Raw genomic sequence first — 13,564 nt, forward strand, 5'->3', positions numbered from 1 at the left:
AGAGTTAGAGCCCCGTCTGTAAGGGTTAGAGCCCCGTCTGTAAGAGTTAGAGCCCCGTCTGTAAGGGTTAGAGCCCCGTCTGTAAGGTTAGAGCCCCGTCTGTAAGGGTTAGAGCCCCGTCTGTAAGGGTTAGAGCCCCGTCTGTAAGTGTTAGAGCCCCGTCTGTAAGAGGTTAGAGCCCCGTCTGTAAGAGTTAGAGCCCCGTCTGTAAGGGTTAGAGCCCCGTCTGTAAAGAGGTTAGAGCCCCGTCTGTAAGAGTTAGAGCCCGTCTGTAAGAGTTAGAGCCCCGTCTGTAAGAGTTAGAGCCCCGTCTGTAAGAGTTAGAGCCCCGTCTGTAAGAGTTAGAGCCCCGTCTGTAAGGGTTAGAGCCCCGTCTGTAAGAGTTAGAGCCCCGTCTGTAAGGGTTAGAGCCCCGTCTGTAAGGGTTAGAGCCCCGTCTGTAAGGGTTAGAGCCCCGTCTGTAAGAGTTAGAGCCCCGTCTGTAAGAGTTAGAGCCCCGTCTGTAAGGGTTAGAGCCCCGTCTGTAAGAGTTAGAGCCCCGTCTGTAAGGGTTAGAGCCCCGTCTGTAAGGGTTAGAGCCCCGTCTGTTAGAGTTAGAGCCCCGTCTGTAAGGGTTAGAGCCCCGTCTGTAAGGGTTAGAGCCCCGTCTGTAAGAGTTAGAGCCCCGTCTGTAAGAGTTAGAGCCCCGTCTGTAAGAGTTAGAGCCCCGTCTGTAAGGGTTAGAGCCCCGTCTGTAAGAGGTTAGAGCCCCGTCTGTAAGGGTTAGAGCCCCGTCTGTAAGGGTTAGAGCCCCGTCTGTAAGAGTTAGAGCCCCGTCTGTAAGGTTAGAGCCCCGTCTGTAAGAGTTAGAGCCCCGTCTGTAAGAGTTAGAGCCCCGTCTGTAAGGGTTAGAGCCCCGTCTGTAAGAGTTAGAGCCCCGTCTGTAAGGGTTAGAGCCCCGTCTGTAAGAGTTAGAGCCCCGTCTGTAAGGGTTAGAGCCCCGTCTGTAAGGGTTAGAGCCCCGTCTGTAAGAGTTAGAGCCCCGTCTGTAAGGGTTAGAGCCCCGTCTGTAAGGGTTAGAGCCCCGTCTGTAAGGGTTAGAGCCCCGTCTGTAAGAGTTAGAGCCCCGTCTGTAAGAGTTAGAGCCCCGTCTGTAAGAGTTAGAGCCCCGTCTGTAAGGTTAGAGCCCCGTCTGTAAGAGTTAGAGCCCCGTCTGTAAGAGTTAGAGCCCCGTCTGTAAGGGTTAGAGCCCCGTCTGTAAGAGTTAGAGCCCCGTCTGTAAGGGTTAGAGCCCGTCTGTAAGAGTTAGAGCCCCGTCTGTAAGGGTTAGAGCCCCGTCTGTAAGAGTTAGAGCCCCGTCTGTAAGAGTTAGAGCCCCGTCTGTAAGAGTTAGAGCCCCGTCTGTAAGAGTTAGAGCCCCGTCTGTAAGGGTTAGAGCCCCGTCTGTAAGGGTTAGAGCCCCGTCTGTAAGGGTTAGAGCCCCGTCTGTAAGGGTTAGAGCCCCGTCTGTAAGGGTTAGAGCCCCGTCTGTAAGAGTTAGAGCCCCGTCTGTAAGAGTTAGAGCCCCGTCTGTAAGAGTTAGAGCCCCGTCTGTAAGGGTTAGAGCCCCGTCTGTAAGAGTTAGAGCCCCGTCTGTAAGGGTTAGAGCCCCGTCTGTAAGGGTTAGAGCCCCGTCTGTAAGAGTTAGAGCCCCGTCTGTAAGGGTTAGAGCCCCGTCTGTAAGAGTTAGAGCCCGTCTGTAAGGGTTAGAGCCCCGTCTGTAAGAGTTAGAGCCCCGTCTGTAAGGGTTAGAGCCCCGTCTGTAAGAGTTAGAGCCCCGTCTGTAAGAGTTAGAGCCCCGTCTGTAAGGTTAGAGCCCCGTCTGTAAGAGTTAGAGCCCCGTCTGTAAGGGTTAGAGCCCCGTCTGTAAGAGTTAGAGCCCGTCTGTAAGAGTTAGAGCCCCGTCTGTAAGGGTTAGAGCCCCGTCTGTAAGGGTTAGAGCCCCGTCTGTAAGGGTTAGAGCCCCGTCTGTAAGGGTTAGAGCCCCGTCTGTAAGGGTTAGAGCCCCGTCTGTAAGGGTTAGAGCCCCGTCTGTAAGAGTTAGAGCCCCGTCTGTAAGGGTTAGAGCCCCGTCTGTAAGGGTTAGAGCCCCGTCTGTAAGGGTTAGAGCCCCGTCTGTAAGAGTTAGAGCCCCGTCTGTAAGGGTTAGAGCCCCGTCTGTAAGAGTTAGAGCCCCGTCTGTAAGGGTTAGAGCCCCGTCTGTAAGGGTTAGAGCCCCGTCTGTAAGGGTTAGAGCCCCGTCTGTAAGAGTTAGAGCCCCGTCTGTAAGAGTTAGAGCCCCGTCTGTAAGAGTTAGAGCCCCGTCTGTAAGAGTTAGAGCCCCGTCTGTAAGAGTTAGAGCCCCGTCTGTAAGGGTTAGAGCCCCGTCTGTAAGGGTTAGAGCCCCGTCTGTAAGAGTTAGAGCCCCGTCTGTAAGAGTTAGAGCCCCGTCTGTAAGGTTAGAGCCCCGTCTGTAAGAGTTAGAGCCCGTCTGTAAGAGTTAGAGCCCCGTCTGTAAGAGTTAGAGCCCCGTCTGTAAGAGTTAGAGCCCCGTCTGTAAGGGTTAGAGCCCCGTCTGTAAGAGTTAGAGCCCCGTCTGTTAGAGTTAGAGCCCCGTCTGTAAGGGTTAGAGCCCCGTCTGTAAGAGTTAGAGCCCCGTCTGTAAGGGTTAGAGCCCCGTCTGTAAGGGTTAGAGCCCCGTCTGTAAGGAGTTAGAGCCCCGTCTGTAAGGGTTAGAGCCCCGTCTGTAAGAGTTAGAGCCCCGTCTGTAAGGGTTAGAGCCCCGTCTGTAAGAGTTAGAGCCCCGTCTGTTAGAGTTAGAGCCCCGTCTGTAAGAGTTAGAGCCCCGTCTGTAAGGGTTAGAGCCCCGTCTGTAAGAGTTAGAGCCCCGTCTGTAAGAGTTAGAGCCCCGTCTGTAAGAGTTAGAGCCCCGTCTGTAAGAGTTAGAGCCCCGTCTGTAAGGGTTAGAGCCCCGTCTGTAAGAGTTAGAGCCCCGTCTGTAAGAGTTAGAGCCCCGTCTGTAAGAGTTAGAGCCCCGTCTGTAAGAGTTAGAGCCCCGTCTGTAAGGGTTAGAGCCCCGTCTGTAAAGAGTTAGAGCCCCGTCTGTAAGAGTTAGAGCCCCGTCTGTAAGGGTTAGAGCCCCGTCTGTAAGAGTTAGAGCCCCGTCTGTAAGAGTTAGAGCCCCGTCTGTAAGGGTTAGAGCCCCGTCTGTAAGAGTTAGAGCCCCGTCTGTAAGAGTTAGAGCCCCGTCTGTAAGGGTTAGAGCCCCGTCTGTAAGAGTTAGAGCCCCGTCTGTAAGGGTTAGAGCCCCGTCTGTAAGAGTTAGAGCCCCGTCTGTAAGAGTTAGAGCCCCGTCTGTAAGGTTAGAGCCCCGTCTGTAAGAGTTAGAGCCCCGTCTGTAAGGGTTAGAGCCCCGTCTGTAAGAGTTAGAGCCCCGTCTGTAAGGGTTAGAGCCCCGTCTGTAAGAGTTAGAGCCCCGTCTGTAAGAGTTAGAGCCCCGTCTGTAAGAGTTAGAGCCCCGTCTGTAAGGGTTAGAGCCCCGTCTGTAAGAGTTAGAGCCCCGTCTGTAAGGGTTAGAGCCCCGTCTGTAAGGTTAGAGCCCCGTCTGTAAGGGTTAGAGCCCGTCTGTAAGGGTTAGAGCCCCGTCTGTAAGAGTTAGAGCCCCGTCTGTAAGAGTTAGAGCCCCGTCTGTAAGAGTTAGAGCCCCGTCTGTAAGGGTTAGAGCCCCGTCTGTAAGAGTTAGAGCCCCGTCTGTAAGAGTTAGAGCCCCGTCTGTAAGAGTTAGAGCCCGTCTGTAAGGGTTAGAGCCCCGTCTGTAAGAGTTAGAGCCCCGTCTGTAAGGGTTAGAGCCCCGTCTGTAAGAGTTAGAGCCCCGTCTGTAAGGTTAGAGCCCCGTCTGTAAGGGTTAGAGCCCCGTCTGTAAGAGTTAGAGCCCCGTCTGTAAGGGTTAGAGCCCCGTCTGTAAGAGTTAGAGCCCCGTCTGTAAGAGTTAGAGCCCCGTCTGTAAGAGTTAGAGCCCCGTCTGTAAGGGTTAGAGCCCCGTCTGTAAGGGTTAGAGCCCCGTCTGTAAGAGTTAGAGCCCCGTCTGTAAGGGTTAGAGCCCCGTCTGTAAGAGTTAGAGCCCCGTCTGTAAGGGTTAGAGCCCCGTCTGTAAGAGTTAGAGCCCCGTCTGTAAGAGTTAGAGCCCCGTCTGTAAGAGTTAGAGCCCCGTCTGTAAGGGTTAGAGCCCCGTCTGTAAGGGTTAGAGCCCCGTCTGTAAGGTTAGAGCCCCGTCTGTAAGAGTTAGAGCCCCGTCTGTAAGGGTTAGAGCCCCGTCTGTAAGGGTTAGAGCCCCGTCTGTAAGAGTTAGAGCCCGTCTGTAGGAGTTAGAGCCCCGTCTGTAAGAGTTAGAGCCCCGTCTGTAAGAGTTAGAGCCCCGTCTGTAAGGGTTAGAGCCCCGTCTGTAAGGGTTAGAGCCCCGTCTGTAAGGGTTAGAGCCCCGTCTGTAGAGTTAGAGCCCCGTCTGTAAGGGTTAGAGCCCCGTCTGTAAGGGTTAGAGCCCCGTCTGTAAGAGTTAGAGCCCCGTCTGTAAGAGTTAGAGCCCCGTCTGTAAGAGTTAGAGCCCCGTCTGTAAGAGTTAGAGCCCCGTCTGTAAGAGTTAGAGCCCGTCTGTAAGGGTTAGAGCCCCGTCTGTAAGAGTTAGAGCCCCGTCTGTAAGGGTTAGAGCCCCGTCTGTAAGGGTTAGAGCCCCGTCTGTAAGAGTTAGAGCCCCGTCTGTAAGAGTTAGAGCCCCGTCTGTAAGAGGTTAGAGCCCCGTCTGTAAGAGTTAGAGCCCCGTCTGTAAGAGTTAGAGCCCCGTCTGTAAGAGTTAGAGCCCCGTCTGTAAGAGTTAGAGCCCCGTCTGTAAGGGTTAGAGCCCCGTCTGTAGAGTTAGAGCCCCGTCTGTAAGGGTTAGAGCCCCGTCTGTAAGAGTTAGAGCCCCGTCTGTAAGAGTTAGAGCCCCGTCTGTAAGGGTTAGAGCCCCGTCTGTAAGGGTTAGAGCCCCGTCTGTAAGAGTTAGAGCCCCGTCTGTAAGAGTTAGAGCCCCGTCTGTAAGAGTTAGAGCCCCGTCTGTAAGAGTTAGAGCCCCGTCTGTAAGGGTTAGAGCCCCGTCTGTAAGGTTAGAGCCCCGTCTGTAAGGGTTAGAGCCCCGTCTGTAAGAGTTAGAGCCCCGTCTGTAAGAGTTAGAGCCCCGTCTGTAAGAGTTAGAGCCCCGTCTGTAAGAGTTAGAGCCCCGTCTGTAAGAGTTAGAGCCCCGTCTGTAAGAGTTAGAGCCCCGTCTGTAAGAGTTAGAGCCCCGTCTGTAAGGGTTAGAGCCCCGTCTGTAAGAGTTAGAGCCCCGTCTGTAAGAGTTAGAGCCCGTCTGTAAGAGTTAGAGCCCCGTCTGTAAGGGTTAGAGCCCCGTCTGTAAGGGTTAGAGCCCCGTCTGTAAGAGTTAGAGCCCCGTCTGTAAGAGTTAGAGCCCCGTCTGTAAGAGTTAGAGCCCCGTCTGTAAGAGTTAGAGCCCCGTCTGTAAGGGTTAGAGCCCCGTCTGTAAGAGTTAGAGCCCCGTCTGTAAGGGTTAGAGCCCGTCTGTAAGAGTTAGAGCCCCGTCTGTAAGGGTTAGAGCCCCGTCTGTAAGAGTTAGAGCCCCGTCTGTAAGAGTTAGAGCCCCGTCTGTAAGAGTTAGAGCCCCGTCTGTAAGAGTTAGAGCCCCGTCTGTAAGAGTTAGAGCCCCGTCTGTAAGGGTTAGAGCCCCGTCTGTAAGGTTAGAGCCCCGTCTGTAAGGGTTAGAGCCCCGTCTGTAAGAGTTAGAGCCCCGTCTGTAAGGGTTAGAGCCCCGTCTGTAAGGGTTAGAGCCCCGTCTGTTAGAGTTAGAGCCCCGTCTGTAAGGGTTAGAGCCCCGTCTGTTAGAGTTAGAGCCCCGTCTGTAAGAGTTAGAGCCCCGTCTGTAAGAGTTAGAGCCCCGTCTGTAAGAGTTAGAGCCCCGTCTGTAAGAGTTAGAGCCCCGTCTGTAAGGGTTAGAGCCCCGTCTGTAAGAGTTAGAGCCCCGTCTGTAAGAGTTAGAGCCCCGTCTGTAAGCCCAGGTTAGAGCCCGTCTGTAAGAGTTAGAGCCCCGTCTGTAAGAGTTAGAGCCCCGTCTGTAAGAGTTAGAGCCCCGTCTGTAAGAGTTAGAGCCCCGTCTGTAAGGGTTAGAGCCCCGTCTGTAAGAGTTAGAGCCCCGTCTGTAAGAGTTAGAGCCCCGTCTGTAAGAGTTAGAGCCCCGTCTGTAAGGGTTAGAGCCCCGTCTGTAAGAGTTAGAGCCCCGTCTGTAAGAGTTAGAGCCCCGTCTGTAAGAGTTAGAGCCCCGTCTGTAAGGGTTAGAGCCCCGTCTGTAGAGTTAGAGCCCCGTCTGTAAGGGTTAGAGCCCCGTCTGTAAGAGTTAGAGCCCCGTCTGTAAGGGTTAGAGCCCCGTCTGTAAGGGTTAGAGCCCCGTCTGTAAGAGTTAGAGCCCCGTCTGTAAGAGTTAGAGCCCCGTCTGTAGAGTTAGAGCCCCGTCTGTAAGAGTTAGAGCCCCGTCTGTAAGGGTTAGAGCCCCGTCTGTTAGAGTTAGAGCCCCGTCTGTAAGGGTTAGAGCCCCGTCTGTAAGAGTTAGAGCCCCGTCTGTAAGGGTTAGAGCCCCGTCTGTAAGAGTTAGAGCCCCGTCTGTAAGAGTTAGAGCCCCGTCTGTAAGAGTTAGAGCCCCGTCTGTAAGGGTTAGAGCCCCGTCTGTAAGAGTTAGAGCCCCGTCTGTAAGAGTTAGAGCCCGTCTGTAAGAGTTAGAGCCCCGTCTGTAAGGGTTAGAGCCCCGTCTGTAGAGGTTAGAGCCCCGTCTGTAAGGTTAGAGCCCCGTCTGTAAGAGTTAGAGCCCCGTCTGTAAGAGTTAGAGCCCCGTCTGTAAGAGTTAGAGCCCCGTCTGTAAGGTTAGAGCCCCGTCTGTAAGGGTTAGAGCCCCGTCTGTAAGAGTAGAGCCCCGTCTGTAAGAGTTAGAGCCCCGTCTGTAAGCCCGTCGGTTAGAGCCCCGTCTGTAAGAGTTAGAGCCCCGTCTGTAAGGTTAGAGCCCGTCTGTAAGAGTTAGAGCCCGTCTGTAAGGTTAGAGCCCCGTCTGTAAGGTTAGAGCCCCGTCTGTAGAGTTAGAGCCCCGTCTGTAAGAGTTAGAGCCCCGTCTGTAAGGGTTAGAGCCCCGTCTGTAAGGGTTAGAGCCCGTCTGTAAGGGTTAGAGCCCCGTCTGTAAGGGTTAGAGCCCCGTCTGTAAGGTTAGAGCCCCGTCTGTTAGAGTTAGAGCCCCGTCTGTAAGAGGTTAGAGCCCCGTCTGTAAGAGTTAGAGCCCCGTCTGTAAGGTTAGAGCCCCGTCTGTTAGAGTTAGAGCCCCTCTGTAAGGGTTAGAGCCCCGTCTGTAAGAGTTAGAGCCCCGTCTGTAAGAGTTAGAGCCCCGTCTGTTAGAGTTAGAGCCCGTCTGTAGAGTTAGAGCCCCGTCTGTAAGAGTTAGAGCCCCGTCTGTAAGAGTTAGAGCCCCGTCTGTAAGGGTTAGAGCCCCGTCTGTAAGGGTTAGAGCCCGTCTGTAAAGGGTTAGAGCCCCGTCTGTAAGAGTTAGAGCCCCGTCTGTAAGGGTTAGAGCCCCGTCTGTAAGGGTTAGAGCCCCGTCTGTAAGGGTTAGAGCCCCGTCTGTAAGGGTTAGAGCCCGTCTGTTAGAGTTAGAGCCCCGTCTGTAAGGGTTAGAGCCCCGTCTGTAAGGGTTAGAGCCCCGTCTGTAAGGGTTAGAGCCCCGTCTGTAGAGTTAGAGCCCCGTCTGTAAGGGTTAGAGCCCCGTCTGTAAGGGTTAGAGCCCCGTCTGTAAGGTTAGAGCCCCGTCTGTAGGGTTAGAGCCCCGTCTGTAAGAGTTAGAGCCCCGTCTGTAAGAGTTAGAGCCCCGTCTGTTAGAGTTAGAGCCCCGTCTGTAAGAGTTAGAGCCCCGTCTGTAAGAGTTAGAGCCCCGTCTGTAAGAGTTAGAGCCCCGTCTGTAAGGGTTAGAGCCCCGTCTGTAAGGGTTAGAGCCCCGTCTGGAGCCCCGTCTGTAAGGGTTAGAGCCCGTCTGTAAGGGTTAGAGCCCCGTCTGTAAGAGTTAGAGCCCCGTCTGTTAGGGTTAGAGCCCCGTCTGTTAGAGTTAGAGCCCCGTCTGTAAGAGTTAGAGCCCCGTCTGTAAGGGTTAGAGCCCCGTCTGTAAGGGTTAGAGCCCCGTCTGTAAGGGTTAGAGCCCCGTCTGTAAGGGTTAGAGCCCCGTCTGTAAGAGTTAGAGCCCCGTCTGTAAGGGTTAGAGCCCCGTCTGTAAGGGTTAGAGCCCCGTCTGTAAGAGTTAGAGCCCCGTCTGTAAGAGTTAGAGCCCCGTCTGTAAGAGTTAGAGCCCCGTCTGTAAGGGTTAGAGCCCCGTCTGTAAGGTTAGAGCCCCGTCTGTAAGGGTTAGAGCCCCGTCTGTAAGAGTTAGAGCCCCGTCTGTAAGAGTTAGAGCCCCGTCTGTAAGAGTTAGAGCCCCGTCTGTAAGGGTTAGAGCCCCGTCTGTAAGGGTTAGAGCCCCGTCTGTAAGAGTTAGAGCCCCGTCTGTAAGAGTTAGAGCCCCGTCTGTTAGGGTTAGAGCCCCGTCTGTAAGGTTAGAGCCCCGTCTGTAAGAGTTAGAGCCCCGTCTGTAAGGGTTAGAGCCCCGTCTGTAAGGGTTAGAGCCCCGTCTGTTAGAGTTAGAGCCCCGTCTGTTAGAGTTAGAGCCCGTCTGTAAGGGTTAGAGCCCCGTCTGTAAGAGTTAGAGCCCCGTCTGTAGGGTTAGAGCCCCGTCTGTAAGGGTTAGAGCCCCGTCTGTTAGAGTTAGAGCCCCGTCTGTAAGAGTTAGAGCCCCGTCTGTAAGGGTTAGAGCCCCGTCTGTAAGAGTTAGAGCCCCGTCTGTAAGGGTTAGAGCCCGTCTGTAAGGGTTAGAGCCCCGTCTGTTAGAGTTAGAGCCCCGTCTGTAAGGGTTAGAGCCCCGTCTGTAAGGGTTAGAGCCCCGTCTGTAAGGGTTAGAGCCCCGTCTGTAAGGGTTAGAGCCCCGTCTGTAAGAGTTAGAGCCCGTCTGTAAGGGTTAGAGCCCCGTCTGTAAGAGTTAGAGCCCCGTCTGTAAGGGTTAGAGCCCCGTCTGTAAGGGTTAGAGCCCGTCTGTTAGAGTTAGAGCCCCGTCTGTTAGAGTTAGAGCCCCGTCTGTAAGGTTAGAGCCCCGTCTGTTAGAGTTAGAGCCCCGTCTGTAAGGGTTAGAGTTAGAGCCCCGTCTGTAAGGTTAGAGTTAAGAGCCCCGTCTGTAAGGGTTAGAGCCCCGTCTGTAAGGGTTAGAGCCCCGTCTGTAAGGGTTAGAGCCCCGTCTGTAAGGGTTAGAGTTTGAGCCCCGTCTGTAAGAGTTAGAGCCCCGTCTGTTAGAGTTAGAGCCCCGTCTGTAAGGGTTAGAGCCCCGTCTGTAAGGGTTAGAGCCCCGTCTGTAAGGGTTAGAGCCCCGTCTGTAAGGGTTAGAGCCCCGTCTGTAAGAGTTAGAGCCCCGTCTGTAAGGGTTAGAGCCCCGTCTGTAAGGGTTAGAGCCCCGTCTGTAAGAGTTAGAGCCCCGTCTGTAAGGGTTAGAGCCCCGTCTGTAAGGGTTAGAGCCCCGTCTGTAAGAGGTAGAGCCCGTCTGTAAGAGTTAGAGCCCCGTCTGTAAGGGTTAGAGCCCCGTCTGTAAGGGTTAGAGCCCCGTCTGTAAGAGTTAGAGCCCCGTCTGTAAGAGTTAGAGCCCCGTCTGTAAGGGTTAGAGCCCCGTCTGTAAGGGTTAGAGCCCCGTCTGTAAGGGTTAGAGCCCCGTCTGTAAGGGTTAGAGCCCCGTCTGTAAGAGTTAGAGCCCCGTCTGTAAGAGTTAGAGCCCCGTCTGTAAGAGTTAGAGCCCCGTCTGTAAGGGTTAGAGCCCCGTCTGTAAGAGTTAGAGCCCCGTCTGTTAGGGTTAGAGCCCCGTCTGTAAGAGTTAGAGCCCCGTCTGTAAGGGTTAGAGCCCCGTCTGTAAGGGTTAGAGCCCCGTCTGTAAGAGTTAGAGCCCCGTCTGTAAGAGTTAGAGCCCCGTCTGTTAGAGTTAGAGCCCCGTCTGTAAGGGTTAGAGCCCCGTCTGTAAGGGTTAGAGCCCCGTCTGTAAGAGTTAGAGCCCCGTCTGTAAGAGTTAGAGCCCCGTCTGTAGGGTAGAGCCCCGTCTGTAAGGGTTAGAGCCCCGTCTGTTAGGGTTAGAGCCCCGTCTGTAAGAGTTAGAGCCCCGTCTGTAAGGGTTAGAGCCCCGTCTGTAAGAGTTAGAGCCCCGTCTGTAAGAGTTAGAGCCCCGTCTGTAAGGGTTAGAGCCCGTCTGTAAGGGTTAGAGCCCGTCTGTAAGAGTTAGAGCCCCGTCTGTAAGGGTTAGAGCCCCGTCTGTAAGGGTTAGAGCCCCGTCTGTAAGGGTTAGAGCCCCGTCTGTAAGGGTTAGAGCCCCGTCTGTAAGGGTTAGAGCCCCGTCTGTAAGGGTTAGAGCCCCGTCTGTAAGGGTTAGAGCCCCGTCTGTAAGGGTTAGAGCCCCGTCTGTAAGGGTTAGAGCCCCGTCTGTAAGAGTTAGAGCCCCGTCTGTAAGGGTTAGAGCCCCGTCTGTAAGGGTTAGAGCCCCGTCTGTAAGGGTTAGAGCCCCGTCTGTTAGGGTTAGAGCCCCGTCTGTAAGGGTTAGAGCCCCGTCTGTAAGGGTTAGAGCCCCGTCTGTAAGGGTTAGAGCCCCGTCTGTAAGGGTTAGAGCCCCGTCTGTAAGGGTTAGAGCCCCGTCTGTAAGGGTTAGAGCCCCGTCTGTAAGAGTTAGAGCCCCGTCTGTAAGGGTTAGAGCCCCGTCTGTAAGAGGTAGAGCCCCGTCTGTAAGAGTTAGAGCCCCGTCTGTAAGGGTTAGAGCCCCGTCTGTAAGAGTTAGAGCCCCGTCTGTAAGAGTTAGAGCCCCGTCTGTAAGGGTTAGAGCCCCGTCTGTAAGGGTTAGAGCCCCGTCTGTAAGAGTTAGAGCCCCGTCTGTAAGGGTTAGAGCCCCGTCTGTAAGGGTTAGAGCCCCGTCTGTAAGAGTTAGAGCCCCGTCTGTAAGAGTTAGAGCCCCGTCTGTAAGGGTTAGAGCCCCGTCTGTAAGGGTTAGAGCCCCGTCTGTAAGGGTTAGAGCCCCGTCTGTAAGGGTTAGAGCCCCGTCTGTAAGGGTTAGAGCCCCGTCTGTAAGGGTTAGAGCCCCGTCTGTAAGAGTTAGAGCCCCGTCTGTAAGGGTTAGAGCCCCGTCTGTAAGAGTTAGAGCCCCGTCTGTAAGGGTTAGAGCCCCGTCTGTAAGGGTTAGAGCCCCGTCTGTAAGGGTTAGAGCCCCGTCTGTAAGGGTTAGAGCCCCGTCTGTAAGGGTTAGAGCCCCGTCTGTAAGGGTTGGAGCCCCGTCTGTAAGAGTTAGAGCCCCGTCTGTAAGGGTTAGAGCCCCGTCTGTAAGGGTTAGAGCCCCGTCTGTAAGGAGCCGCCTCGCCATCTTGTGGCGCGAACGCATTAACCCTTTCACTACCACACTACAGAAGGTTACTTTCACTATCTGTAGTGTGGTAGTGAAAGGTTAACCGTCTGTAGTGTGGTAGTGAAGGGTTAACCGTCTGTAGTGTGGCAGTGAAAGGTTAACGTTCTGTAGTGTGGTAGTGAAGGGTTAACCTTCTGTAGTGTGGTAGTGAAAGGTTAACCTTCTGTAGTGTGGCAGTGAAAGGGTTAACCGTCTGTAGTGTGGTAGTGAAAGGTTAACCTTCTGTAGTGTGGTAGTGAAAGGTTAACCTTCTGTAGTGTGGCAGTGAAAGGGTTAACCGTCTGTAGTGTGGTAGTGAAGGGTTAACCGTCTGTAGTGTGGTAGTGAAAGGGTTAACCTGATTGCCAATCTTTATTGCCAAGTGGTTTTCACGACATTGACGGACAGACAATTACGGTAGAATAAAAAAGGTGGAATGAAATAAAATGGAATATAAACTAAGTTAACATGGAAGCACAATATAATATAATTATAAAATAAAAATAGGAATAGGCCAGGGCTGTACAACTGTGCAAGATGTGGTAAAGTATATACACTAATTAGAATAAAAACAACAATATTTGGAATATTTATTTAGCCAAAAAGTATGACCAGTGAAGTATGAAGAGTTATGTATATACAGATATCTAGTCCAGTAGGGGTGTGTTAATGTAACTCAGTGGCGGGGTCCTTGTCGATGAGGCTCACCGCAGAGGGGTGGAAGGGAAACAGAATCTAGAGGGGAATCCAACTAGAAGGTCACTCGGTCATCCTTTCTAACACGGTATCTTCTGCGTGTGCCACCCTAACCCTAACCCTCCTCCAGGAGCAGCGGGTGGAGACCGTGGTGGTGGGGGACATCGTGGCCGCCCCGTACCGGGAGCACGGCACGTGGAACCGGGCCCGGGTGCTGGGGATCCTGGGCTCTGGCCTGCTGGACCTGTACTACGTGGACTTTGGAGACAACGGGGAGCTGCCCCGAGACGGCCTCCGCAGCATGAGGTGAGAGGTCGGGGGTCAGGGGTTAAGAGATAGTTCTTGTATTTTCCAAAAACTCGTTGATGCCATATAAGCTTCGGACGCTCTCAAACTTTGAATTCTCCCGTTACACATCCACGCACGCACGAGAAAGCCACTGACCACGACGTAGTGTTAACTATTTAATGTCCAACTCGGGTTACACTTTCAAGTTTCCTAATTATTAGGGCTGTCAGTTTATCGCGTTAATTAGATTAATTAATTACACAGCAAATTATCGCGTTATGAAAATTAACTCAAAATTAATTACAATTTTTTTTTTTTTTTTTTTTTTTATCTCATTCATTCCATAAGAACGTAGAATACACATTACAGACTTTTTTTTATATGGTCCATTTGCATGTTCTTGGTATCTGATTCTAGGGACATCTAATGGGTCTCAGGGAATGTATTCCCAGTGTCAGAAATACTGTGTCTGTTACCAGTGGTGCAGTGCTGGGCAACCGCGGTCAAACGGCGTTTGGGCTTCGAAGTGCGCGCATCCTATTATTATGCAAAGTCTAGGTGATAAGTGCCTAGACTTTGCATAATAATAGGATACCGTTTGGCCTCCGCCCATATTACGACTGCACCCCTGTCTGTTACTAGGCTTGAGTAAATTGTAATGAACCAAATGAGAATATCAATAAAATAAAATGTTTATCTTTGACTGTGAATAACACTATGCTCAAATTGACCAGACCTGAAAAATCTAAGCAAATTAATAGATGGAAGATGATTAAACAGAAGGTTTTGTAGATACAGTACTGAATTCTGCCATCCGGACACATGCAATTTGAAATATGATTATAGAATATAGAATATCAGGCATAAAATGGTTATGCGATTAAAATGCGATTAATTAGATTAATTAATTACAAATCATGTAATTAATTAGATTAATTTTTTTAATCGCCTGACAGCACTACTAATTATATATAGAGCGAGATTAACAACGTTTATCCAGGGAAATAGAGAGAGAGGGGTCTAAAAACTGTCAGGCTCCACTCTCTC

The 13,564-nt window shown here is 52.7% G+C and overlaps 1 protein-coding gene across 4 annotated transcripts in view; it reads left to right on the plus strand.

The window, feature by feature from the left end:
- Positions 1-13,564, plus strand: part of tdrkh (tudor and KH domain containing) — a 74,944-nt gene that overhangs the window by 36,252 nt on the left and 25,128 nt on the right. For all 4 annotated transcript variants that reach the window (XM_084323554.1, XM_084323556.1, XM_084323555.1 and 1 more), the window contains one exon: positions 12,360-12,535. In XM_084323554.1, coding sequence (XP_084179680.1) covers positions 12,360-12,535 — 176 coding nt within the window. The remainder of the gene's footprint in view (positions 1-12,359; positions 12,536-13,564) is intronic.

Source organism: Notolepis coatsorum, assembly GCF_963971535.1.
Source record: "Notolepis coatsorum genome assembly, chromosome: 10".
In the NCBI taxonomy this organism is placed as follows: domain Eukaryota; kingdom Metazoa; phylum Chordata; class Actinopteri; order Aulopiformes; family Paralepididae; genus Notolepis; species Notolepis coatsorum.